At 58.1% G+C, this 24,723-nt stretch overlaps 5 protein-coding genes across 5 annotated transcripts; 2 read left to right on the forward strand and 3 right to left on the reverse strand.

Annotated features, from left to right (window-relative positions):
• Positions 1-3,532: 3,532 nt before the first annotated feature.
• Positions 3,533-4,914, forward strand: GCG54_00001896 (Mitogen-activated protein kinase HOG1; the record flags this gene model as incomplete). The annotated part of the gene is made up of 6 exons (XM_045401998.1): positions 3,533-3,636; positions 3,724-3,853; positions 3,907-4,050; positions 4,107-4,463; positions 4,514-4,776; positions 4,833-4,914. 6 exons carry the CDS (start codon positions 3,533-3,535, stop codon positions 4,912-4,914), a joined length of 1,080 nt encoding a protein of 359 aa, XP_045270727.1.
• A 2,807-nt stretch (positions 4,915-7,721) lies between these two features.
• On the forward strand, positions 7,722-10,225 carry GCG54_00001897 (Late secretory pathway protein AVL9; the record flags this gene model as incomplete). Its single annotated transcript, XM_045401999.1, has 4 exons — positions 7,722-7,951; positions 8,003-8,429; positions 8,477-8,689; positions 8,738-10,225. The coding sequence occupies 4 exons, from the start codon at positions 7,722-7,724 to the stop codon at positions 10,223-10,225; spliced, it is 2,358 nt and encodes a 785-aa protein (XP_045270728.1).
• A 636-nt stretch (positions 10,226-10,861) lies between these two features.
• Positions 10,862-13,990, reverse strand: GCG54_00001898 (Vacuolar protein-sorting protein BRO1; the record flags this gene model as incomplete). The annotated part of the gene is made up of 4 exons (XM_045402000.1): positions 10,862-11,968; positions 12,016-13,164; positions 13,227-13,656; positions 13,713-13,990. 4 exons carry the CDS (start codon positions 13,988-13,990, stop codon positions 10,862-10,864), a joined length of 2,964 nt encoding a protein of 987 aa, XP_045270729.1.
• Positions 13,991-14,083: 93 nt separating this feature from the next.
• Positions 14,084-18,540, reverse strand: GCG54_00001899 (DnaJ-like 1; the record flags this gene model as incomplete). The annotated part of the gene is made up of 4 exons (XM_045402001.1): positions 14,084-14,138; positions 16,837-16,998; positions 17,053-18,287; positions 18,346-18,540. 4 exons carry the CDS (start codon positions 18,538-18,540, stop codon positions 14,084-14,086), a joined length of 1,647 nt encoding a protein of 548 aa, XP_045270730.1.
• Positions 18,541-19,335: 795 nt separating this feature from the next.
• On the reverse strand, positions 19,336-19,940 carry GCG54_00001900 (uncharacterized protein; the record flags this gene model as incomplete). The annotated part of the gene is made up of 2 exons (XM_045402002.1): positions 19,336-19,659; positions 19,725-19,940. 2 exons carry the CDS (start codon positions 19,938-19,940, stop codon positions 19,336-19,338), a joined length of 540 nt encoding a protein of 179 aa, XP_045270731.1.
• Between the last annotated feature and the right edge of the window lie 4,783 nt (positions 19,941-24,723).

Below are 24,723 nucleotides of genomic sequence, written 5' to 3' on the forward strand. Positions count from 1 at the left end.
TGGGGTTTGGGAGTCGGAGTCTGTTTTTCTCTGCTGGCCCCATGCTACCTATGCTGCTAGCAGTGGTGTCCCAGGCCAGGCCACAGAGAGAGCACCCACGGTGCACAAACGCATGCAGACCCCCCCCGGGGACTGAATTGGAGCTTTGGAGCTTGCTGCTGCGGGATGGTTTCGTGGTTGGGCGGCCGGGAATCAGTCCGGCTCGACTGATACCACTGGACAGGCCTGGGAAAGGTGCAAACTAGGTTGTCAGGTATGCGTGCTGCGTCCCGCGTCCCTCATCAGCGGTGAGTGGAGAGGGGAAATACCGCCGCCGCGAGCAACAATGAAATGCAGGCACAGGCACAGACAGGCGCGGTGCATTTGCATTGGCACATGCAACGTGACAGAGACGGAGTTGCCGCGCGAAGAATATGGGTAAAACATGAGATCGACCATGGGAATCACCACTCGGCGCTCTCTGCACGCAAAGTCAACAACGACCTGAGAAAAGGTTAGTTACCGCGTTGCCTTTGGTCTCCCAATCCATGATGCCGGGAAACAGAGTCGATCGGCCGATGCGAGTTGCAAGGGGACAACCCTGAAGTCGGTGGTGGTGTAGGTGCGGCATAGTATGGAGGGTGTGTGGTGTGTGTGTGTGTGCTGCCCGCGGACACCACCGCAGCGACGGCACCGTAATGGTTGGACAGCCGTTCACCGTCTTCTCAACGGGGGGCCTGGCCTGGGCAGCATCCAGGATCGATCGTGGAAAGCGGCAAACGGCAAAAGTGCGTCGAGCAAAACATGGCATTTCTGAGAATCAATGGTGGACATTTGGAGGGGCTGTGGTTGGGTGGGCTGGCCGGCGCATCCAATTATGCTGTCACGATGCAAGGCCGCCGCCTTCGATTCCGATCGTTTTGAGCAATGTCCGATGTCGAGGATCCAAAACACCATGTCTCTGTCCATCCTGCCTCGCTTGATGCAGCGCCGCTGCTAACCTCGCGCAGCGATGTGAATGAGCAGGCCTGTGACTCGTCCGTCAGTCTGTTAGTCCGTCCGAAGCTGCTGATGATCCCGGGCCGCATCGAAGAGCAGAGACAGCAAGAGAGGGGAAGGAATGGGCGGCTGAGAGCGAGCAAGGCGAGCCATGGCATTGTTGCAAATTCCCACCCTTTTTCGGGATTCTCGTGGGCTCATGTTCGTGCCGTGGCGGGCTGGAGTAAGATGGGCTTGTGGTGCCGCTGATGCTCAGACCATTCCATGCACCGGCGCTCGTGACACACGCCCTGGTTGTTGTCTCTCGGCGCGAGTTGGATATCGGCCGCGTTATTGCAATTCAATGCTTGCCGGCTCCTGCTAGCCCGGCCAACTGCTCGTTCGTCTGCCTCCTCGTTGCCCAGTCCGTCCATCCCGTGTTTCTCTCATTCCCCTTTCCCCTCGAGACGCCAGGAGAGCGCAAGACAGAGACAGGCAGAGGCGGCCAAGGTTCGCGGGATGATAAACACGCAACTTCAGACAAGTTGAAAACAGCCTGATGTCTGGTTTGGCTGGCTTCTCGTTTCCCGATCTCGCCCTCTCGTCGGACGTTTCTCTCCATTGGATCTGATTTGACGTCTCTTGGTTCGGCACCACCTTGTGTTATGTGCGTGGCTTGGGGCCTACTTTTGCTGGGCAGAAAACGGTACGCTGGGCCCCGTTCAGTCGTCGTTTCGCCCAGTGAGAGCTGCCGCAGCTGACATTACTGTACCTCTGCTGTGTACCTTACTGTGGCCCGTCTGGCACAATCGACCGTTCCAATTCCCCGTTCCCTTCCAACACGCACCCCCCTCCCCGCAGGTACCTCGCAGCAGCACCCTTGCCCACCAGGTACACCACCTTACACTCCTGAGCAAGCAGGTAGGTAGGCGGAGTGGGCAGCTCCTTTCCCGGGCCCTCTCTCCCACGCTTCACGGTTCAACACACCTCAGAAGCATCACCAAGCTGTGTCTGTCTGCCAGCCAGCAAGTCCAGTGTGTGTTTTCCCTGCTTGCACCCCTCACCCCCTCCCCCCATCCGCTCCGCTGAGTATCCAAGGTCAAGGCCCTTTCTGGAACAATTAAAAAACTACTTTCCCCCTCCCCGTTGATGCCGCCGTATCTGCTCTTGTCCTGACTCTGCTCGATCTTTCACTCTTCAAGACAAAATCACTAGCATCTCTAGCCCCCTCACCTCTCTCAGAGACAAGAAAAACAACCACGAACAAACGCGGAACCGCAGCGGCACCTCGACCTCGACAACACACCCTGTCAACGAGTTGCTGTAGATCCACCTCACGCTCTCACCGCGAAGGCAACAAGAGCAGACGACGGCAACGACTGATCGACATTCGTGCGGACTTGCTGCTTGCTGCATTCCCCACGTGCGCTCGCCACTTGCACCGCCCATATCCAACTACGGCCACCTTTTGGTTCGAGCTTCCCTGCCACCGGACTTGAACCCGGCGAACAGACGGTCTGGACTATTGGAACAAGAGAAGAGAGAAAGACTCTGAAGAGCAAGAAAAGTAGAGCAACAGAGAAGGAGATTTTGGAAGCGCCATCCACGGTAATTGCGCAGGTAAGCTATCCAATTGTGCTAGTATCACAAACTGGTTGCTCAGTTCAACACACCCCCGTCAATTTCCCCAAACAAGCCAGCCCCATCTTGTACCGCGGCCGCACCCTCGACATAGAGTTGCCCATGTAGCAAATGGCGTCCCTACGTTATGCAAAAGCGAAGGACGGCCTGTAGGGTAGGGGGGAGGGGCCAGACGGGCAAAGCAGACGTCACGGACAGAAAACCAGGTTTCTCTCGTTTTTTTCTCCGGTCGCTCTGCTCTGCTCTACTTTGCTGTGGTTCGCTTTGCTGCCCCGACTGCTGTAATTCGCTGCTACCAGTTGTACTCCTGCTCCTTGCACAAGTTTGAAGAAAGAGGAAGAGAGCGCGCTCGCTAATGCCGTCGCCACGCTGCGCAATAGGTTGCTTTCCAGATCCCAGCAAAACGCCAGAGCCTGAGCCAGTCTAGACGTGTGTGTGTGTGTGTGTGTGTGCACCTGCTGCCACTTTCGTTACCCCGCCGCCTTCTGCACGCCTCGACCAGGTCCTCCTCTTCTTCCTCGCCCTGGACGCCCCGCCGAACAGCCGCCCCTCCTGCGAAACAATTCCTTGAAGCTCGCTCCCCGCCGTCACTGGTTCCTTTTTCAAACCCGGCCAACTCCAGCGTCCTCCGCCTGTCATCCCTCCCTCCAGCTGCACCATCGCATTTTAACCGCAGAACCCCCCTCGGTCGACGTCAAAGCATCGTTCTATTCGACTTGGTTCGTTTTGTCCGTTTATTCCCTCATCACCGCAAGGAAAGGAAAAGAGTGCAGCTAGAGCATAATCTGTTCCGTCGATCTCCCGACAGCCGGTCTCCTGCTCCACCACCCCTCACACCCTTCTCTTTAGTTCTCGACAGCCGCCCATCGCCAAACTCTCCCTTTTGTTCACCACACACAACAGACCCGATCGTGAAGATCGAACATCGCACAAAATGGCGGAATTCATCAGAGCACAAATCTTCGGTACGACCTTTGAGATCACCTCAAGGTACTCGGACCTGCAGCCCGTAGGCATGGGCGCCTTCGGTCTCGTTTGGTTAGTCTGAGAAGCCTGCGTCGCAGCGGCTGCGAGTGCCGCTGCGAGCCTCCCATCATCCTGCTGACATGCCATTTCTGCTGCCAGCTCCGCCCGCGACCAGCTCACCAACCAGAACGTCGCCGTCAAGAAGATCATGAAGCCGTTTAGCACCCCGGTGCTCGCCAAGCGCACATACAGAGAGCTCAAGCTGCTCAAGCACCTCAGGCACGAGAACGTATGTTGCCGGTAGTCGTTGTCAATCATCGAGCAGGCTCTAACACGCAGCAGGTCATCTCACTGAGCGACATCTTTATCTCTCCCCTCGAGGATATCTACTTTGTCACCGAGCTCCTGGGCACCGACTTGCACAGGCTGCTCACCTCCAGGCCCCTGGAGAAGCAGTTCATTCAGTACTTCCTCTACCAGATTATGGTATGTTTGCGCTTCCACGAGGAGCTTCCGCCGGCAACATACTGACTGCGTCACAGCGCGGATTGAAATACGTGCACTCGGCTGGAGTTGTTCACCGTGACCTGAAGCCCAGCAACATTCTCGTCAACGAGAACTGCGATTTGAAGATTTGCGACTTCGGCCTCGCTCGTATCCAGGACCCCCAGATGACCGGCTACGTCTCGACGAGATACTACCGTGCCCCCGAAATCATGCTCACGTGGCAAAAGTACGACGTCGAGGTCGATATCTGGAGCGCGGGATGTATATTTGCCGAGATGCTCGAGGGCAAGCCTCTCTTCCCCGGAAAGGACCACGTCAACCAGTTCTCCATCATTACCGAACTGCTCGGCACTCCCCCCGACGATGTTATCAACACTATTGCCAGCGAAAACGTGAGTGAGCCATCATGTCGTGAGATGACTAGAAATTAACCACCCGGCAGACCCTCCGCTTCGTCAAGTCGCTCCCCAAGCGCGAGAGGCAACCCCTGAAGAACAAGTTCAAGAATGCCGACCCGTCGGCCATCGACCTCTTGGAGAGGATGCTTGTCTTTGACCCCAAGAAGAGAGTAACGGCAACCGAGGCGCTCTCGCACGACTACCTCGCCCCGTACCACGACCCCACCGATGAGCCCGTGGCTGAGGAGAAATTCGACTGGAGCTTCAACGACGCCGATCTGCCAGTGGACACTTGGAAGATCATGATGTACGTTGCCCGGAGCACGCACTGACACTGATGAATGCTAACACGGCCTTACGCAGGTACTCTGAGATACTAGACTACCATAATGTGGACGCGGCAACTCAGCAGATGGAGCAGGAGCAGCAATTCAACGGGCAATAGACGACGGCGCAATTTTTCAAAAAAAAAAAAAAAAAAGGAAAGGGGGGCCTAGCGAGGACAAATAGGAGCGAGGAGGCTAAGATACCACGCAAAACCTGATGGGACGTGATTCCCAGTATATTCACACACACTGCCTTGGTGTTCGGAAGACGGGTTCGGTTTTTGTAACGTTTACACAATGCAGAGGGCCAACAGTATACGCGATAAAGGAAATGGCATGCATCTCGGAGGTGTTTTTATCTTTTTTTGTTTTCTTCAAACCATGTTGTAACGGCATTTCCTTTTTCCTTTCATTCTCTGGGGGTCCCTCGGCTGTTAGATGATAGCCCGCGGCATTGGGGACGGTGGTGTGAGGCAGCAAAGGGTCTCCAGGCCCTGGGAGGACGACTATACCTATCGAATGAACACGAATAGCCATGACGGGGTTGTAATCACCAGAGAGGGCTGCGGGGGAAGCCCGTCCGGAACGATGAATGGCGCAATGGTAGAGTGGGCGAGACGAATAGAAGAAACCGTGAAAACAACCAAAGGCTGTGATCTGCCGCGTCGGTGCTGATGCTCCGGCTACACCGAGTGATGCATCGGCCGATCGGGCCTACGGTGAAGTCTTGCGGGGGTTGCACACCATGTGTGCCGCAGACCGCCTCATGGAAAATCTGACTCGGTTCAGTTGAATTCTTCGCAAACCATTAGCCATTGATGGAGATCAACTTTTCCTTCGTCTGACTGCGAACCAGCCGGCAGTCAGAGTCAGTTGCAAGGAAGTCAGCTATAGAAATGAGGGTCGCCACCATCATGGCGAGGTAGCATTGGGTGAGATGGGACGGCGCGGGTAGAGATGCGACTGATTCAACGAGGAGGGAGATTCTGTGAATCCCATCCCAAGGTTCATGCAATGCAAGACACGCTGGCGGTGCTCGTAGGCGGAGGCGGGCGTACGTGGTTCTTTTGCCTCTTCCGGGAACAAGGCTTTCGCCTCCCAGACATTTCTCTGCCGTCCCGTCGGTAGGAGTGCACTCCGAGGGCCTTTCGAGCATGGCGGGCGGCATGGAACTGGGCTCGTGGCTTCCAGAAGGTCGACACGAGTCCTGACAATCCCTTCCAACACGACGGGAGTGGCCCATTGTGAGAGTGAGCTTGCCCGTGGTATGCAATTGCGTACTACGGACACAACGACGCGCATGGATTCGATTGGACCGGTGACGGGTGGTCGGTGCTCCGTGCATGGTTGACGTGTCTCTGGGGTGGGCCGTGTAGCTCGGCCGGCCCTTGGCGCTACGCCGGTTGGGGGCAAAGCGATTGACGCTCAATGCCAGCCCGTGATGCTGATCGTGAGAGGTGCATGTCAATTGAAACGATGCTATTCTCGTGGAATTCACAGCAGTCCCTTGATTGAGCTGCTTGGCCGTGTTCAAGATGATACCCAAGACTTACAGGTGACAGCAGCCGGCCCGTGCCAGACCCTGGACTGGTCTCACGACACGTGATCTTCAGACGTATCATGTCACTGTCCGAGGCGCCTGCCAACGCTGCAACCCCGGCACTGCTTGTCTGTGGTTCTAGAACGAGTTGCTTCAGAGATTGCCGCGGGGTTCATTTTGGGCGTGCTTCTCGAATCCCTGAGTGAACCACCACCTCCGGCCGAGGTGGGACGAGCAGCATTATTTTTTCAAATGAGACGAAATTTCGACGCCGAGGGGTTCGTGAGGTGAGGGCAGAAAATTGAAATAAGGAGTGGAAGTGGTAATAAAGTATTACTTACGGAGATGCCTTAGCGCATTAGCACTAATTCAACAACTCATCGACCCCCGAACCCTCCAAGACTAGTAAGGTGCAAGGTACCGTCGTGTCGTCTGCTGGGCCCTCACCCACCACGACAACACGTCCTCGACTCTCTCACCCCATCTCCCCTCCCTATCTCACATTCTCTTCTCCTCTGTCTGTCCGCAAGAGGCGAATTGCTCCCGTCTCCAGCTCTGCAGTCCTCGTCCTGCAATTCGGCCCTCGTGTAAGCCAGCCGTCGCTTACTGCTCGCTCCTCGTTCCGCAATTCGTACACACCGGCCAGCGAATCAACCACGCGAGACGCCGGCGGTGCGACACCCCGACCTTTACAGCTCATCAACACACGCGCACACGCGCGCGCTGGTCTAGCCAGACGAACGCCGTCACCGCTTGTCCAAGCTGGCCCTCTTCCCGCGCTGAGCGAATTCCATCAACGACACTGCCATCGGTGACCCCGATTGTCACGAAAGGCACAAAAGCGTTATAAGAAGAAGGCCGTTAATCCACCGCTACTCTTAATCGTTGACCTCCTCTGCGAGACGGGGTCAATTGCTTTTTGGATACGGCTCCCCTTGACCGTTGTGTGTCTCACTCCGCCCCTCTTCTGAGTGGACAGCGCTCGATACTACGTCAGAACAAGCCCCTCACGTTGGCGGCGCCTTTTTTGCTTGGAGGGGGGACGAACAACTTCCACGCACGGCGAGGCTGACGGCGGCGCGAACCCGAAATACCATCGAGCCCGAACTTGCGACGAAACGTGCGGCGGATTCTCGAAAGGGAGCCAACGCCGACCCGAAGCGAACTGCAAAGAGCCGAGGTGGTAATATACATGGCAAAGTCATAGGAGTGGGCCGAGTCGCGCCAAGGAAACCAAAAACCACAGCAACGAGAAAGCATTGGTAGTTGGAATTGTTACGGGTCAGTGGTCGGCTCGGGAAGCATTGCACAAAGACTTATATCAGTGAATCGGCAGAAGCTGCGTCGTGGGATACACCGAGAGACGTTGACGGGGACGAACACGGCATGGACACCCCCGAGGTCGCGACGCCCACGTCCGGCGTTGCTACGCCGCTGACGGTGCCGTCGACGCCAGCGAAGACGGGCTTTATCCCGCTGGTGACGGTCGTCGACTTCCACCATGCGCGCGGGCCCGAGGTCGAGATGTGGTTTGGCGTGCCCGAGGGCAGCGATCCAGCTGTTGAGTACGACTGGGGGCTGTTGCCGTTCATGGCGTTGAGCGACGGCGCACATCTGTGAGAGCGGAACCCCGTAGGCGGTAACAAGACGAAGCTAACATCAGACAGATCAAGCGAAGACTTTTCCTACTTCACCCTCCTCCGCCCCGCGACCGCCACCGAGCCGGCGACGTCCCTCTTCGGCATCTCGTGCACGCGACAGCTCGACGCCTCGCAGCTGATCAACCGCCCCGCCGACGTGACCCGCTCGACGGTCCAGAAGGCCGTCGTCGTCATTGCCGACACGCCGCAGCACTTTGGCATGATGCGCGAGCGGCTGAGCGTCGTCACCCAGGCCTGGTTCGCCCAGCGCGAGTTCACCGACACGGAGATCCTGCGCCGCTTCCAGGAGAGCCTGGCCGAGGAGAAGGAGCGTGGGCTGTTGACCGAGGAGGAGAGCCGCGACCAGTACCTCGGCATGAGTCTTAGGGAGCTTGTACGCGAGTTCAGGTGGCAGACGTTGGTTCTGTTCAAGTGCTGTTTGCTGCAGCCAAAGGTGCGTCGTACCGTCGGCCCTCGACGCCGCATACTGACCGTTCACAGATGCTTTTTTTTGGATCACGTTGCGAGCGGTTATGCATGATGCAGTTTTCTCTCATTTCATTGATACCCGGTCTTATTCGTAATCTCATTGACTGCGCCGATCCCGAGCTGAACAGGTACGAAGAGAAGCTGAGGAAGCCCACGAGTCTGCGGACGAGCGATCGCAACTCTCTGCTTACTTACATGGGTCTGCCTCTTCAAATATTTGGCAAGGTGCGTCGAACGTCTTCCGTCTCTTGAGCATAGGCTGACACCCAACAGGGCAGCTTGTTTGGCCCTTACACGCCCCTCCAGCAGCTCGACATCCTCGCCGACTTTGGCACCAAGTCCTACATTGTCGGCAGCACAAACTCGTTGCTGCTGCAGCAGCGAGATCGCTACAGCGATATCCTAATCAACCTAGACGAGCACACTGTTAATGTCACCTCTACGTCCCTCCGCAACGCCCTGGCGCTCTCGGCGGCCGACCGCCGCTGGATCGACTACCTGACCAACGAGGTAAACGAGACGTGGGATGAGGCCAATCCAGGCCGGCCCAAGACCATGGGCTACGTCGGCAGCGAGGAGTTCATCCGCCTGCAGTTCGAGGAGTACATCCTGTCGCTTGTCGCCTCGGTGAAGTATCGCGCCCACCTCCTCGCCAACCCCAACAACCCGCGCGCCCTCCTACCCCACATCGAGGGCGACCCGTCGCTCGACTTTGGCAGCGACTTTGTGGAGTACTGGACCCGCACGGAGAACCACCGCATCTGGAACGCCAACACCGACTCGCACCTCTTTGACGTGGTCGAGCCGCGGCACCCATGCGCGGGCGGGCTGACGATCGACGACGTGCAGAGGCGCATCGCGCAGCAGGTGCAGGACATGCACCTCGACGAGCGCCTCGCCGTCGGCAAGGAGGTGCTGGGGCGCAACTTCGCCGCCGGCAAGGAGAAGGCGTCGACCATGTTCAACAAATTTTACGCCGACATGGAGGCGTTCCGCGAGAAGAGGGCGGAGGAGCAGCGCATCGCCCAGGAACAGGCCGAGAAGGCTGGCACGTCGGCGCCCCCAACGCCCACGATCGGGTCCGAGACGGAGAAGAAGAGCGCTCAGGGCACGGGAGGCAAGGCCAGCTCGTACGTCAGTTCATGGGTCACCTGGGCCGGCGAGAAGCGAAAGGCCGGATGGGGCGGCGGCGGCGGCGGTAGCGGTAGCAACAGGGACAGCACGAGTAGTAATACTAGCGGAGGGGGCGGAGGGTATGGCGGCTGGGGCAGGGGATGGGGCAAGTCCAAGACAACGGAGGCCAACAAGGACGGCAGGACGTCCACCTCGTCGGCGAGCACCGAGGTCAACGAGAAGAAGGCCCTGGAGAGGAGCAGTACCAGTAACCACGACTTCCGTCCCCTGACGCAAGACTCGTTTACGGAGTCGCTGTTTTCTGCGGGGACGGTCGAGTCGGCGCCAGGCAGCCCCGAGAGGGAGCGCCGGCCAAAGTCCAAGGACGGCCCTGTTGCTGCTGCCGCCGCCGAGACACCAGCAGCGAGCGCTGATGACAAGCCGAACGGGCAGGAAAAGGAAAGCACTATCAAGATGGTGGCGCCCGAGCCTGAAAAGGAGCAGCCGCCGTTGACCCCTAAGCCCGCCGTCACCGCCAAGGAGAAGCACGAATCGTCCGACGATGACGAGGACGAAGCCGCCCAGGACACACACGTCACGACAGAAGCCGCCGAAGCGGCCAAGGCTTGGGGTAGCGAGCGCAACTAAGCGGACGTGGAACCCCTTAAACCTTGTGTTTCTTTTTACATTGTAGTGAACATGGCGTTATATTGTCATTATTTAGCATAGTCGTATTGATGAAGGCAAGGGTGGGATGAGAAAGAGAGAGTGCTTGATGTGTCGAGACAACGCATAGCGAAGCATTCGGCAAAAGAAAGATTGCCGTCGGAGGATGAACATCGATGGATTGCATCTAGAAAGGGGTGTATGTGTGGGTGAGTGCGTGGATCTCTCCGCGTCTACGTTGATCTCTTTATTCATATTTACCTATATGCAATGACGAAGTGCGTAACGGCCTTGGGTAGGTAGACAAGTCTGGTGGAGGAAGAAGGGAATACAGAGCATCAAGTCATCTATTGCGTGCGTGTGCGTGCGTGTCCTGTCCAGTTGCACGAGTTGGGCCATGTTTACAATCATGCATCTATTCAAAGGCGCGAACCGCAGCTATTGAAGCATACCTGTTGCGTGTGTGTTTACTGCCAACCTACATCCCTCAATGGCCTCTCGGTCATGGCACTCTGGAGGGCCATCATCGGCTTGCGAAGCAACCGTGTCTCCGCGGCCAAAAGCGAACAAATTCCAAGACTCCGGGTCCATGCATCACTCGTACCTCACGTCCGCCCTTCACTTCCAGTTATTCAACCCGGCCCAGGGATCGCTGTTCTGCTGCGGCTGTGCAGACCTTGGGTGCGCGCTCGAGGGATACTGGCCTTGTTGTTGGTAGTTTTGCTGCTGCTGCTGCTGCTGCTGGTATTCTTGCTGGCCGTAAAAGGTCTGCTGGGGACCCAAAGGAGGCGGCCCGGGAGGGGGAGGGGGCGGCACGAAGCCTGCAGGCATCTGCTGTGGCTGCCCAGGATAGTTGCCGTAGGGCTGGCCTTGGTTGAATGACGTCTGATTGGGAGGAGGAGATGCAGGGCCGCGGAGGACAGTCGGGCCAAAGGTAGACTGATGAGGCGGTGGAGACGTCGGCCCAGGCGTGCGTCCGTATTGACTTGGGTTGTACGCCGGCTGACCGTATGTGTTGGCCGGCTGGGGCGTGTACGATTGCGTCGATGGGGGGGCGGCGAAGCTGGGGTATTGCTGCTGGTTGGCCGGAGGGGACTGAGGGACCTGATACTGCCCCTGAAAGTTGGTCTGGGGATACCGCGGCGCGGAGTTGCTGGCAAAGTTCAACGGGGACGGTGTCGGGCGGTTCGAGGTGGGCTTGGGCGAGGTCGCGTTCGGTTCCATCGACATGCGTTCCATCAGCCCCCTGAGGCGCTCGCGCTCCAACTCGGCGTGCGCATCCTTGCGGGTGGACCGCTCTTGTTCGATGCTGTTGAGCAGCTGCGCACCCTCCGAACGCCTGTTGTTGACAAACGTCTCCACGTTCTTCTCGAGGCTCTGCACGGTTTCCTTCATCTCGGCGTACCACGTCTTGGCGCCCTGCAGCCCGGCCTCGAGGTCGAGGAACTCTTGGTACGCTCGCTTGTACTTGTTCATGACCGCCGTCCTTTGTCTCTGCACCGCCTCGTACTTGCTCTGCTCCGACCTCACCCGCTTGTCCTGCAGAAGCGTGTTGAAGCTGGCCGTAAGCTCCTTCATCAACGCCGACTGCTTGTGGTTTGCCTGGAGCAGCCGGTTCTGGTACGGCCTGAACTTTTCCAGCTCGGACTGGAACAGCTGAGACTCGTAGTTTGAAATGGACTTTTTGTTGAGTATGAGAATCTCTGAAATGTCGTCGTTGTGAACCTGTCTTGGTCAGCATCCTTTCTGCAAACATCAACACCCGGACCTACCTTTTCCTTGAGGTCTTTCAACACTTGATTACGCTCCCTCTTGATCAAGTTCAGCTTCTTCATAATCTCTTCCACTTTGTGGATCTGGTCGACGACACTGGGGCCCCCTTCGTCAAAGTCCATATCCAGCAGGTTCTCGTTGCCAGAGGGGCTGGCCGTGTTGCTCGTCTTGCCGCGTACCTTGCCGACCGCACGCTGGAATAGAGCGTCAATGTTTCCGTGTGCCGCGGCAGCCCTCATCTCCTCGAATTCGGCCTCATTTTGTCGCAGCTTGGCCGCTAGTTGGTTGTCGCTCCGTGCTGCTTCCTCCAATGCTTCTCGGTAATTCCTGATGTCGCTTCGCAGCGTCGTCGTCAACCTGGAGCTTGGTTGTTGCGTCCATTCGGTTTCGTATTTTGAGCGCATCTTTTCGCAAACACTCTCCTCCATGTCCAGCTGCTTCGTGTTCTTATCCAGCGTGGTTATGATGTAGTCCTTTTCGGTCCGGAGTGTCTCAAATATGGATGTCGGGTCCTCGTGTCCTGCAACGTCCTCGCACCACGTCCTAAACTCGTCGTCGGGAAGAATCTCCTGGTCGAAACCGCCCTTTAGAACCTGCAAAGCACCGGGTAACCTTAGATAGTCCAGACTGGCAGCCATCTCGCTGTTGGCAATGTCCACTCGTTCTGTCTCCGCCCTGATGAGCTTGGCCTTCTCCTCGTCGTAGAGACTGGCCGACTCCGTCACAGCCAGGGGCACAATCTTGGAGAACAGGTCCGGGCCGGTGATCCGTTGAATATCCTGCCCGGCGTATAGTTCGCTCACGGGGATCGGCTTCGATGCCGGGAGCTTGGCGACGGGTGCGAGACTCGCCTCCGCCGGCACGGTTTGGTGGTAGATAAAGTCATTGTCCTTGCTCAGCTCCTTCAGCTTATCTTGCACGGTCGACAGGTGCCTCTTTGTAAACTCAACGAGGAGCCCTCCCGTCTCGGCGCTCAGATTGGAGTTCGGTGGCACGGAATTGGGGAAGTTGGTAGCGATGCGGTTTGCCTCCTTTCCTTGCGATTCGGCCGCCTGCAACCTGGCAACGGCGTTTCCGTGTTGGCCCGCCTCGTCGTCGGCCAGGGCCTGATAGTACTGGGACATGGAGCTCATGAGGTTGGATTTTACCTGCGGGCGTTAGCCGATCCTCGCCAAGCTGCACGGTGGGGTGACAAAAAGACAGATCTTACCTGCACCATGAGAAGCCAGACCTTTTCGAATATGGCCCTGTTGAAGTTGTCCTGGACGCCTTCGACCGCCTGCGCATACAGGTACGCAGCTTGGCTGGCGAGCTTGGCAAGCAGCGCCACCTTCTTCTTGTCAGCCACCTGCTTCTCCAGGAACACCTCCTGTGCCTGGGCCAGCATGATAGCGATGAGCGTCTTAACAGTCTCGCGGCTCAGGTCGGACGAGGGCGCGTGCAGAAAGTTCTCGTTGATGTAAGTGAACATGCCGGCGGAGGCCTGCAACGAGTGGTACGCCGTCTTGAGGCCCGACTCCTCAGATCTCGTCTGGTGCGCGGCGTGGCATGACAGGACGGCGGATATGTTGAAGATTATGGAGGCTTTCTCGAACGCGAGGGAATACTGTGCTGTCGACTTGTGGGTGAAGGCGTCGAACCTGTGATCGGCGGGTGTCAGTCTGTGGGCGCGGCTAGCTTGGAGAGCGGGTAGTACCATGTGAAGGAGATCTTGATGTGCTGCTCGTCGACGGGGAAGCGCAAATCGAGCAGCTCGAGCTGGCCATAGTATCTGTAGAGCATGTCGCGACCCGAGGTGCTGTCCTTGCCGGCGCCCCTCACATCCTGTCGCAGGCGGTTGAGGGTGGCGCATTCCTCGGCGTAGCGCTCGGGATCATCGCCGTATGTGTTGCGGATGTAGTCTTTCAGCGGGGAGACCCAGTCGATCTCGTTTGTGGCCTTGAGGGGCGAGGAGATCATGGGCGACTGCGTCATTTTGAAAGACGAGGGCGAGCTTGGGGCCCGGGCGATGGATCGAGTGGTTCGCAGTCTCGCGGGGGGTGGGTGTTTTGCTGTGGACGGACAGCCTTATTCAGATGCCGTGATGATTGGGTGGCATTCGGGGCCTCGTCGGAGGTGACCTCTGGGTGTTTGGTCAGGAACTCGCAGCAGGAGGTGGACGGATGCAGCTCGCCGGGTCAGGATGTAGTCGGTGGTTGCTGTCTTGTGCTGTTGTGTGCGGTGTGCGGGGTGGGGGCGGGAAGCAGCGATTGAGGCAGACCAGTGTCAGTGCACTCTGGGATCCGTCACCCTCTATCTGTACGTACTCTGTAAGGTACGGATACTGCTCTTCAGAGGTTGGCCGGTGGTGCTGAAGGAGAAGAGCTAGCGTGCAGCGGCTCCTCTCGGCGTCAGGACGGCGGAGGCGGCGGCGTCGTCGTGTCCGTCGGTGGGCTGCTGTTCTGCGGCCGGTCTCAAGTCTTCTGAGGTGTGTGTAGTTCAGTGGCACGATATGCTGGTGGCAGCGAGGGCCTTGTTAGATGTTGCGGGTGCGTTTGGTTCTATTGCTTGTCAAGAGGTGTCCCGAGTTGGTCTGCCTGTGAGGTCATAGTGCTGGGGTTGAAATGATAGACGGGCAGTTGATCGAGGCCTGGCGAGGGGCGGGGCAAACGGACGCTGAGAGCTCGCTAGGTAGGTAGCTGCCGGCGCGTCGAGGTGTCTGGTCTTTGTGTGACTCTTGTCGTCTCCGGCGGCGGCGGCGGTGTTTGGTGGACGAAGCGCCCGACAGACGGTGTGAGTGCCGGGTGGGAGGGCAGGGCTCGGAGAGTTGGGGGCGATGAGAGAGGTGGGAAAGGAAGGCTGAGTGATGGAGGAGCGGTGTCTCGCCGTCTTGTAACTCCCAGCTGGGCGGGCGGGCAGGTCGAACGAAGCTTCGTGCGTGGTGTTGACGTTGGCGCATAACGTGGTCCGCAGCAGGGCCTCTCTGGCGGGGCCCGACCGAGGGGCGCTTGAGGTCGATAAAGAGATGCAAGGTACGCCCTCCTCTCAGAGTACCTACCTATGCTCCCTCTCTCAACGACGGCTCAACGAGGGCATCAACGACAGAAACCCTCCAAACACACCATATGTAACGTCCGTCATTCAGCAGTCATTCCCTATTCACCCCGGTCAAGCCCAACGCCTGACCGACCTGCGGTTGACCGACGCTCTTCCTGCATTTCCCATCACGTTCCGCAAGTGCGAGGTGCCAGGCAACCTCAACACCAAGCTATTCGTCGGGCAGCTATCCCACCTCACTCCTACCTGACATCGCCCGCTGTCGCTGCGGACCCGGCAGCTCATGCTGTCGCCAATGAGTAAAGCCGCCTGCGCAGCAGCACCAGCACCAGCAACAGCATCGCGTATTCGGCCCCAGCCAGCAGACATTCATCAGTGTGTGATTCATCCTCCCTCGACACAACAGGACGGCCTATCCTTTGACCTTGGCCGGAGCAGAGTGAGACAACCCGATGCGACGTCCCCATCTCTGCATGCTGCCTCACTCCACCCTGCTTAGGTACGAATAGCCGGCCATCTCGTGATATCCGCCGGTCTGCCCCTCAGCCAGACCGCACCGCTTCCTCGTCACGGTATCATCGCTGCTTACACCATGTGCGTCTGCTGCAGTAAGCACGAAAGCGAACCATCCGCATCTCACACAAGACCATTGACTCAGCATACCTACCTACTTCGCAAGCTTCACGATGCCGTCTTGTCCCACCAAGTCGACTAGATCAAAGCACCGCTCGGCCTCAAACACTAGAAACACGATAATTCCACCAAAATCTCCAGCTCCTTGAACATCCCATGTCCGAGCCACGACATTGGCCATGCTACCTTCCCGCCCTCATGCAGGTGACGGGCCACGCGAAGAGCTGCTCCTCCTCTTGTGCCCCTCATTGGCCGGCGCTTCGCAACCCCACCACAGGGTCGGACAGGGGGGCCCAGAACCTCATCCCGACCCCTCAAGAGCGAGATAAAGTGTCAAGCGAACTGGTCCGAACGGCCCGCTCTGCAGGGTTGGGAGCTCTTTGTGCGAGTTCGATGGTCCGGCGTCTCTTGTCTGTCGTTGTGTCCTTGACATGTGTCTTTTGCAAGGTGCTGCAGAAACTGACCCAGAATGCCATTGTCACTGCAAGACAGACAGATCTTCATGGGGAGGCCGTTTCTGCGACCGCAACGCTCGGCCTTCTGCGCATCATCTGCCATCATGCCGGGGTACATGGTGAGATGCGGAGGCATGGAGATGTCAATCAGCGGCCAGAGCCAACCGCGCGTTTTCCACAACCGAGCGCCTCACGCTTCAGACCTCAAGCGCAGCGGCCCCCATCACAATTAGGCGCCTCAGCCTCCCCTCTCACAGTCAAACCGCGGGAATAAGTGTTGGTTGGTCATGTACATGTCTTCGTCATATTGGTTGGGTGATTTCTCTGTTTGTAAAGTGTCTGAGGTGAGTGGCCTCCGCGGCGGGAGCTGGCTTTTCTTCCCCTCCCCCCCCTCGTGTGTCTATACTACATTGTACATTGCGGGATAATACAAGCATCAATCGGCTTTTTCTCCAAACCACATAAGCAAGGGCTTCTTTCTAGGTGGTCATCCCGTTCTGCCGACGCCAGGGATAGTTTCGTAAATCAAAGGACAGGACAGAATCAGTAAAACAACCGTTTTGAACACCTTCCATGCAAACACCCACCACCGTCTAATGATGATTAACGTTAAGTCTGCTGCACATAAAGAGCCGCCCGCCGTCGGAGGCCGATATCGTTACAGCCAACGCTCACCGTCCGGGGCCATCTTCTCACTTGGAGCCGTCCTTGTCGTTCTTCTTGGTGGGGTCCGAAGGCTTGCCGGCGGCATCGTCGGGGCCCTTGTGGGCGGGGTGGTTCGTCAGAGTGTGCCACATGGACTTGAGGAAGCCCTCATTCTTGTGGGACTCTGAGTCTTCCGGCGAGATCGGCTGTGACCTGCGCCGTGGTGGTTAGTAACCGGGTGACAGGGGCACAGCGGACGGAACTCACCCCTGGGGAGTGACGTTCATGATTCTCTTGGCCGTCTTGTCGCCCATCTCGTTCGCCAGCATCTCCACCAGGGTGCGCTGGTTCGCGCTCAGGTACTTGGGCATGTTGACCCGGAACTCAACCTTGAGGTCGCCCGAGCCGCCCCTCCGGCCGTTGAGCTTCTTCATGCCCATGCCCGAGAGCGTCAGTTTGTCGCCCGTGTTGGTGCCCGTGGCGACCTTGACGTTGACCTGGCCGTCGAGCGTCGGCACGGTGACCTCGCCGCCGAGCATCGCCGTCGTGATGGGGATCGACGCCGTGTAGAGAATGTCGGAGCCCATGCGGCGGAACTTGGGGTCGGACGCCACGCGCACGAACACGTAGAGGTCGCCCTTTTGCGTGCGCATGTTGGGCTCCGTGTTCTTGCCCGTGACGGGGGCGTCGCCGGCGCCGTCGACGCGCAGCCGCATGCCGTCCTCGATGCCGGCGGGAATGTCAACGGTGATGGTCTTGCGCTCCCTGACGACGCCGTTGCCCGCGCAGGACCGGCACTCGGACCCGCGCGGGATTGTCGTGCCCGTGCCGCCGCATGCGTTGCATGTCGACGCCATCTGGAAGCCGCCGTTCATGAAGTGCACCCGCGTGCCCGAGCCGTTGCAGGCGCCGCACGCCGACCGCTTGGTGCCCTGCTTCAGGCCGCTACCCGTACACGTGCCGCACTCCGTTAGGGGCGTTATCGTGATCGTCTTGCTCGTGCCCTTGGCCGCCTCCATGAACGATATGCTCGACTGCACCTCGATGTTGTCGCCGACGAGTATTTCCTGCTGGAACGGGTTGCGCCCGGCGCCGCCGCGACGGCCAAACGGCGAGCCCTGGCCGCCGGTGAAGGCCGAAAAGATGTCGTCAAAGTTGAAGCCGCCGCCGAATCCGCCCTGCCCGCCGAACCCGCCGCCGAACGGGTTGCCGGCTCCGCCAAACGGGTCACCGCCGGGTGCCCCGCCGCCGCTGGGGTCGAAGCCGGCGGCGCCGAACTGGTCAAACTGCTGCTTCTTCTTGGGGTCGGAAAGGATCTCGTATGCGCTCTGGATCTCGCCGAACGTCTCCTTCGCTGAGGGGTCCTTGTTCGTGTCCGGGTGGTACTTCTTCGCGAGGCCGTAGTACGCCTTCTTGATGTCGCCGGCCGAGGCCGACTTGTCGACGCCCAACGTCTTGTACGGATCGCTCGGTGCGAGGGCGGTCGACGTTGCGTGGAATGCCTATGGTAAAGCTCGTGAGCATGCTGTGCAGCTTTATGTCAGGTGGTGCGTCACTTACACGCTTGGATGAGGGAGCTTGACATGTCACCCGGGGAGCTGGAGACCTCGTGGATCTGGCGGTAAAGGTTCCGCCGCCGGTATGGATGCCCGCGCGCTTGCAGACGGCATCCTTGAGCTTGGATTGCCGAGAAGAAATACGGCTCGACAACAGACGGCCTGGAGCCGCTGCCTTTGTGAGAATGCTTGCATTCATTGTGAGCTGTGTCGACGCATCTGAAGCAGTGGTGTCGTAGAGTTTAGAGGGTTAATAATTGGCTGGGGGACGCGGAAAAGCATCTAGCGCGCAAGTGGAACTCTCCCGCAAATTCTTTGCCCTTCGATGTGCCATTGAGTCGGGACGGTTATGATATCAACTTTTTTTTTTTTTTTTTTTTTTTTTTTTTTCNTTTAAATTTTTTTTTTTTTTTTTTTTTTTTTTTTTTGGCCCGATGCTAAGCCGAACACCGGTACCTGCCTGAGGCCACTGGGCCCGCGGCAGGAGCCTTTCTGCTCAGGGCGGTTTACAGGGGCCGCGGGGCTGCTGCACGGCGAACGTCAGCAATTTGCGACGACTTTAAGTGGTGCGCGCAGCCGCCCCACACCAAGTTGCGTCGTGGTGGAAATTCGCGGGCGAATGCGCGTTGTGTGCGCCGCCCTGCTCTCTTCTATCTCTGCTCTGCGCCGTGACTCGGAGCCGGCACCGTTTGCAGACAGCCATGCAGAAGGAAGGGATTGTATGAGTGGCCGAACCCAAAACGCCCAAATATCATTATGTAGTATCGTAACTATGTAAAAGGCCTGCGACGGAGGGTGTCTCTCGCCCCCGTCCGTCCTTTCTTTTCCATGTGGTTTCCCGCCTAGGATGAGGTATCATTATGCACTCCGAAGTCGCCCACGCAGCCTGTTCATGTTCAGGCTGTATTTTCTAAAGCAGAATCGCATGCCAATCAGCTCCTGTCGATGCATGTTGTGGTCGCAAAAACAATGTGGTGTACGTCATATAGCGTCGTCAAGCGTCGTGGGGATTTGCTCGCCTGCTCCGATCGGCTTTGGTGATGGAGTGGCTCCTGACCTTGTGGATAAAGTCCACGATCACGTCGTTCTCCTGGACCCCGAGACCGTTGAAGTGTTTCCGCACAGTCATGGCCAGCTGCTCCTTGCTCTGCCTCCGGTTCTCCTTCTTCCGGGCCATCGTGGGGGACTGCAGCCCGATGCCTCCGGGTCGTGACAGGACCAGTTGGCGGTAGGAGCAGGAGAAGGAGGTTGGGGTGTTGAGGTGGTGCTCGCGACGGTAAGCGTGTAGTGTCTCTCGGTCGAAGGTGTTCCATTGCAGCTGGGAGAACGAAAGTGTTAGCAGGCTACTTCGTGATCGTGGCGTGAGGGTGTCTGTCTCCTTACCCCTGGGTTCTGTGCCTCCTGCTTCGTGGGCACCGCCTCGGCAGCTGCGCTAGCGTTTGTGACCTCGCGCAGGTTGGAGCCAGTCGAGCTGGCCACACGCCGCATCTTGCCATTTGTATGACTTCCGGAGCCGGACGAGTGCTTTTCTTTCGTCGCTGAGCCCTCGGCTTTGGTGTCGTCGTGTGCCGCAGCGGTCTTGGAGTTTTTCGGAGCCATGACGAAGGCGACGAGGGTGGGAAGGACTCTAGAGTGGTTGGTAAATCGCCGATGCCGTCTGTAGTGGTTCGGTCGGGTCTCTGGGGTGAAAAGTAGGCGTCGGACGGTATCACATTGTTTTCGGAGCAGCAATTGAGCAATTGAGCAGGAAGTGGTGCGAGTGGGAGAGAGCAGCCGGGGGGGGAGATTTCACGTCATGGCTCTCTCTGTTGGTTGCTGGACCGGTTGCCCAGGGCCTTGCCTGCCTCAAAAGTGAGCTGCGGGGCGCTGGCGGCATTCGGGGACTCAGCGAGCTGTGTGCCTGGTGGTGCGACAAGATAGCACTGATTAGGTACGTACCGCGTGAGCAGCACCCTGAGAATGCCAGCCAAACAGCCGCCTGCCTCGGTGAGTGCTTGCTCATTTTTCCAGCACCAACCACATCAGGATAGCGGGTGACCCACGCCGCCCACTTCCATGGCTCTCTTGGCAGTCGGCCCCTCCCCCATCCATCCCGCGACTCATTTTTCTTGCGTAGGAACTCACAGCAGCACGCAGACGATTGAGAGCCAACACAACAACCAGTCAGCACGGCCAGCTGACATGGACTTCTACGCTTGGAGTGCTTGACTGGGAGAAGAGGGGGCATCGGGGAGGGCAGAAGGGAGTCATACTCACTGTGAAGCAGACCGGGGGAGTCGACGCCCTCATCAAGTCAGATTACACCTGCGATTGATTCATGGGCTGCAGCCCGGGCTTCACTCAGTAATACTCACGGAGTAGGCGAGCCGGAGCCGGTGACGGCACAGACTGAGCCCTACAACATGCCAAACATCAACGACGCAATGACGGGAGTTCCCATTGTCGTCACACCTAAAGTCGACGGAACAAAGAAGACAGACCAGACAGGCCGTTACAACTTGCCAGCCAAACGACAGAGTTCCGTCCAATCTAGGGGTCTCCCACACGGGCTGGGGCGCTTTTCGGCTTACCTCATGCGAATGGCTCGCAGTACGCAGCACGCAGCACGCGCAGTTTCCCCACGCCGCATGACCCCTCAAGCACCAAGTTTTGCCTTGCATCTGCGTTCCATACGGCTCCTGACAACAAGTAGAAATTCAATGCATGAGCCCGAACAACGGCGAACAGAAGGGCCGCTCGCACCCGGAGATCCCACAGACAGTGTCAACCCCAAGTTCTCCGCACGCCAGTACAGGTGGCCATACGAATACGTTGGGTGCGTCGGCACAAAGCCATACTGCTGCATTGTCACCCGCCAGCGATACCTTGGAGCAATACCGCACGACGGGCTGGCGAGGGCGCCCAAGTTTGCTATGCTTGCTGGTCATACCGAAAGAATGTGTGTGGTTTCTTATCCCGCGCTGGGAGACTGGCGTGGCTGGCCCAGCGGTCTGGGTCACGGCTCGCACGTAATTGATATCCCGCGTCCTGAGGGTCATCCCACGTCCGGACGCAGGTGGACCAAGAGACCCCCAAACTTTCTTTCAACGCCAGTCCGAGATCTGCTCGATTCTCCAGGGCACATCTCTCACAGCGCCGGCGTCGTGGACCCCGCATGCCGAGAATGCCATCCCGGGGCCGATGGGCGAGGCGGAAGTTTAGCAAGTGCCAAGCTAGTCATTGGCACACATTCCCCCTACGACCTGCCAGGCGATGGTTGGCTGCCAGAACGATGGGCTACTTTCGCCCGTCCGGTGGCGAGCAACGAATCGATTTGCAGAGATTTGATCAGGTGCTGCAGTCGAGGACCTGCATCGATGCAGCAACCTGCTGTTGAACCAGTCCGCCGGCGTTTGCTCGACAGAAGGGGTCTTTACTAGAAGCACAACAGCCGACGGAAACAAGCCCCGAGCGCTGCTGCTCGCCGGATACCCAAGAGAAGCAGCCCGTCTTCTTTCGTCGCCTTCAGCCAACACGCAAGGGAGACTGGCGATTCGATGGCCACCCTGAAGGCTGGCTTCGGGAGCTTTTCCCCAACTCCCCAACTCCCCATGTCCCTGATCGCGGCTCGCTCTCAGTGGGGTTTGTCGCATGCTGACTGGCGATCGGTCAAGGACCAGCAAAACACCCCTGTCCCCTTTCGACTAGGATTCTCGGTCTTCATTCTCGGAGCTGGAGAACGCGTCTGGACTTTTGACACCGCTTCACTCTGGTACGCCGAACGACAGGACTGTCTCAGCGGCACTGTGCGTTGCTATTTTCTGGCCAAAAGGAGGACATTGCTCTTGGGTCATCCAGGCACTGCCGGCGAAAGGGAAAAAAAAAAAAAAAAGAAAGAAAAAAGCAGTCATGTCGCTACTTTTGGCTAGGTGTACGGAAAGACAGTCGTCTGCCAAGCGCAGCTCAAGCTGACCGGCCACATTACAACTACGTGTGAATGTCTAAACTCCAAGTTAACGACACGTCAGCAAGCCATTCCCCCATGTTGATTCACCGTCGTCGAAAGCCCGCGGAAGTCGACTCGAGCCCACGACGCCCACTCTCAGTTGGTTTGGTCGAGTGGGTGGGGGACCAATTCTCCACAGGGTGTGATCAGCAAGGGGACGACTCCAACAACGGGAGGTGCTCAGGATGCACGGTTTCTCCAATCTCGAATGCCAAATAGACTCTTTTGCGACTAGCGAGAGTCTTGTGCTGCCATACCTATTTGAAACCACGCCCATGCCCCATCAGGAACTCATTACGAGATGAGATGGGCCAAGAAGATGATAGCGTGCGTCCAAGGTCATGAGCAGAGATGCGAATCGGCTTCACTGACGCACCGGCACAGTGCTCCCACGCCAGGCGGTAGACCCGGGAGTGCGGTATTTGTACCTGATGTGCGCTGCGCACCTCAGCCTCAGGCGTGGGGTGTTAGCGACCGACCGGCGACAACATGACAGCTGCCTGCGAACGAAGCTGTCTGCGTCTAGTGCCGCAGCATGTTTGGCCATGGACGAGGATTACGGCTGGTCTCACAACTTAGACGCGATAGCCGGGAAGGCCAACGGCGCCGTTGGGTACGACATGGCACCAGGTGAGCTGTGCCGGGAGGCCACAGGAGTAGACGGTCAAGTGAATGGAGAGGCGCTGTGGCCCGATGGCAGCATCAACTCCCATCGCAGACCTCGCCCACCTGACTCTGCACGGTGCCGATGTCCATCTTCGTCTGTTGCACTACGCAGTCTGTCTGATTTCATTTCGTCATTCTCGAGCGCCGCTAACCCTCGCCAATATTGACACCAAGACAGCTTCCAGCGGCAGAAGGTCCCGAGAAGTGCGTGTGGCCGAGCACACTAGTGAGGACGATCCTGTGTTGAAATAAGCTGCAGTGTCTGTGGGCAAGCTCTCGCCCAGGCTAGCAGAAATTCGATGCCATACAGATGCCCTCCCAGGAAAGCTCAAGGTGACACCGGCGGCCGATCCACGCAACTCGTCCGCAGGTCGGGGGAATGGCGCCCCGGATGGGCCATGTCCAAGCTCCAGACCGTGCCCATCCCCACACGTCTCGTCTTCATCAAGTGAACATCTTATACTGGGCATCCCTGCGAGACTAACCGCGCCGGTCACTGGGGGGCCATGTCGCCCTACAAGAGAGGGACTCGGGGTCTGGAGGGTCCTCTGCCGCTACAGTCGATCAGGCTGAACGCACACTGTCTGTCGTTATTCTCTGGTTTCCATCATGCCATCGTACGACGAGTGAGGGCCGTTGAACACACATCATAAGAGAAGCCTCCATCGCATGCTGTTGTTCCAAGTGGAGCCAGCGTTGGAAGTAATGAGTCCAGAGGGCTGAGAGCTGAGGGCTGATGGTTAGTGCGTGGAACAGAAGACGAGGCGGGCAACGTGACAGAAGACGCTCGGTCGCCAACGCCTCCATTTGTACACCTCGAAATCGCAAACGCACGACAAACAGCTCTTCGAAGCCGGGGTCAAACGGATCTAGAGTGACAGTCCCTCGACCGCCCGCGCCCGATGAGACACCGAGGCCAGTCCTGCTTTGGGGTTGGCACGATGGCAGACAGTACGGCTGTCCCGGGCAAATATCACGCACCACAGCACGAAGTAAATGACGAGGCGCAGGCACAAGAATGCAGTTCCTGTCACTTGTCAATTCTCATTGCAACGGTAACGAAGACAGGCTGAACGCCCTTGTGGTCTGCCAGTGTCAACCTTTCGGTGGTGGCTTGCATACGAGCATCGGATATAAGCAGGTCGATGACGGCGCGAGCAGGGACAAGGGGAGCAACATGCTGGGACGATGAGAACCGCCAGATCGATCAGATGAGAGCACTGAGAGAAGGCAACCCAACGGTGGACGCGGATCGACGACACGATACCGTGACCGGCTCGCTGGAGATGATGCCGTCGACTGACAATACACACGTCGTCTCACAGTGCGGGCTGGGTGGCCAGAGATGGGCATCTCGTTCTCGGGGCGCCGTCTGTCCAGGTACCTTGCCAATTAGTCCCAGCCCAAGTCGAGTCGCCTCCCCCTCTCCGAGTGCACCCCCAAAGGCTGTCGCAACGGGGGGCCACTTCGCGGTCCTAACAGCATTCCAACCGCCTTTCCAATATTATTCGGGGCCACTAAGGGACCCCCATGGCGTGTGGTTCCACCACACTTTTTGGCAGGTTGCCGTCTCTCGATGCTCCTATGGGAGCTGGAAGCTGGCAGCCTAGTTGCTGCAATTACTGCTCCGGGACAGGTCGAGACAGGGCAGGCAGGGCATCGCATCGCATCGCATCGCAGCGCAATAGGTACATCACGCCGCGGGCCTCACACCCAGACCTTGACATGGAC

This window comes from Colletotrichum gloeosporioides (assembly GCF_011800055.1).
Source record: "Colletotrichum gloeosporioides strain Lc1 chromosome Unknown consensus_7, whole genome shotgun sequence".
Taxonomy (NCBI): Eukaryota; Fungi; Ascomycota; class Sordariomycetes; order Glomerellales; family Glomerellaceae; genus Colletotrichum; species Colletotrichum gloeosporioides.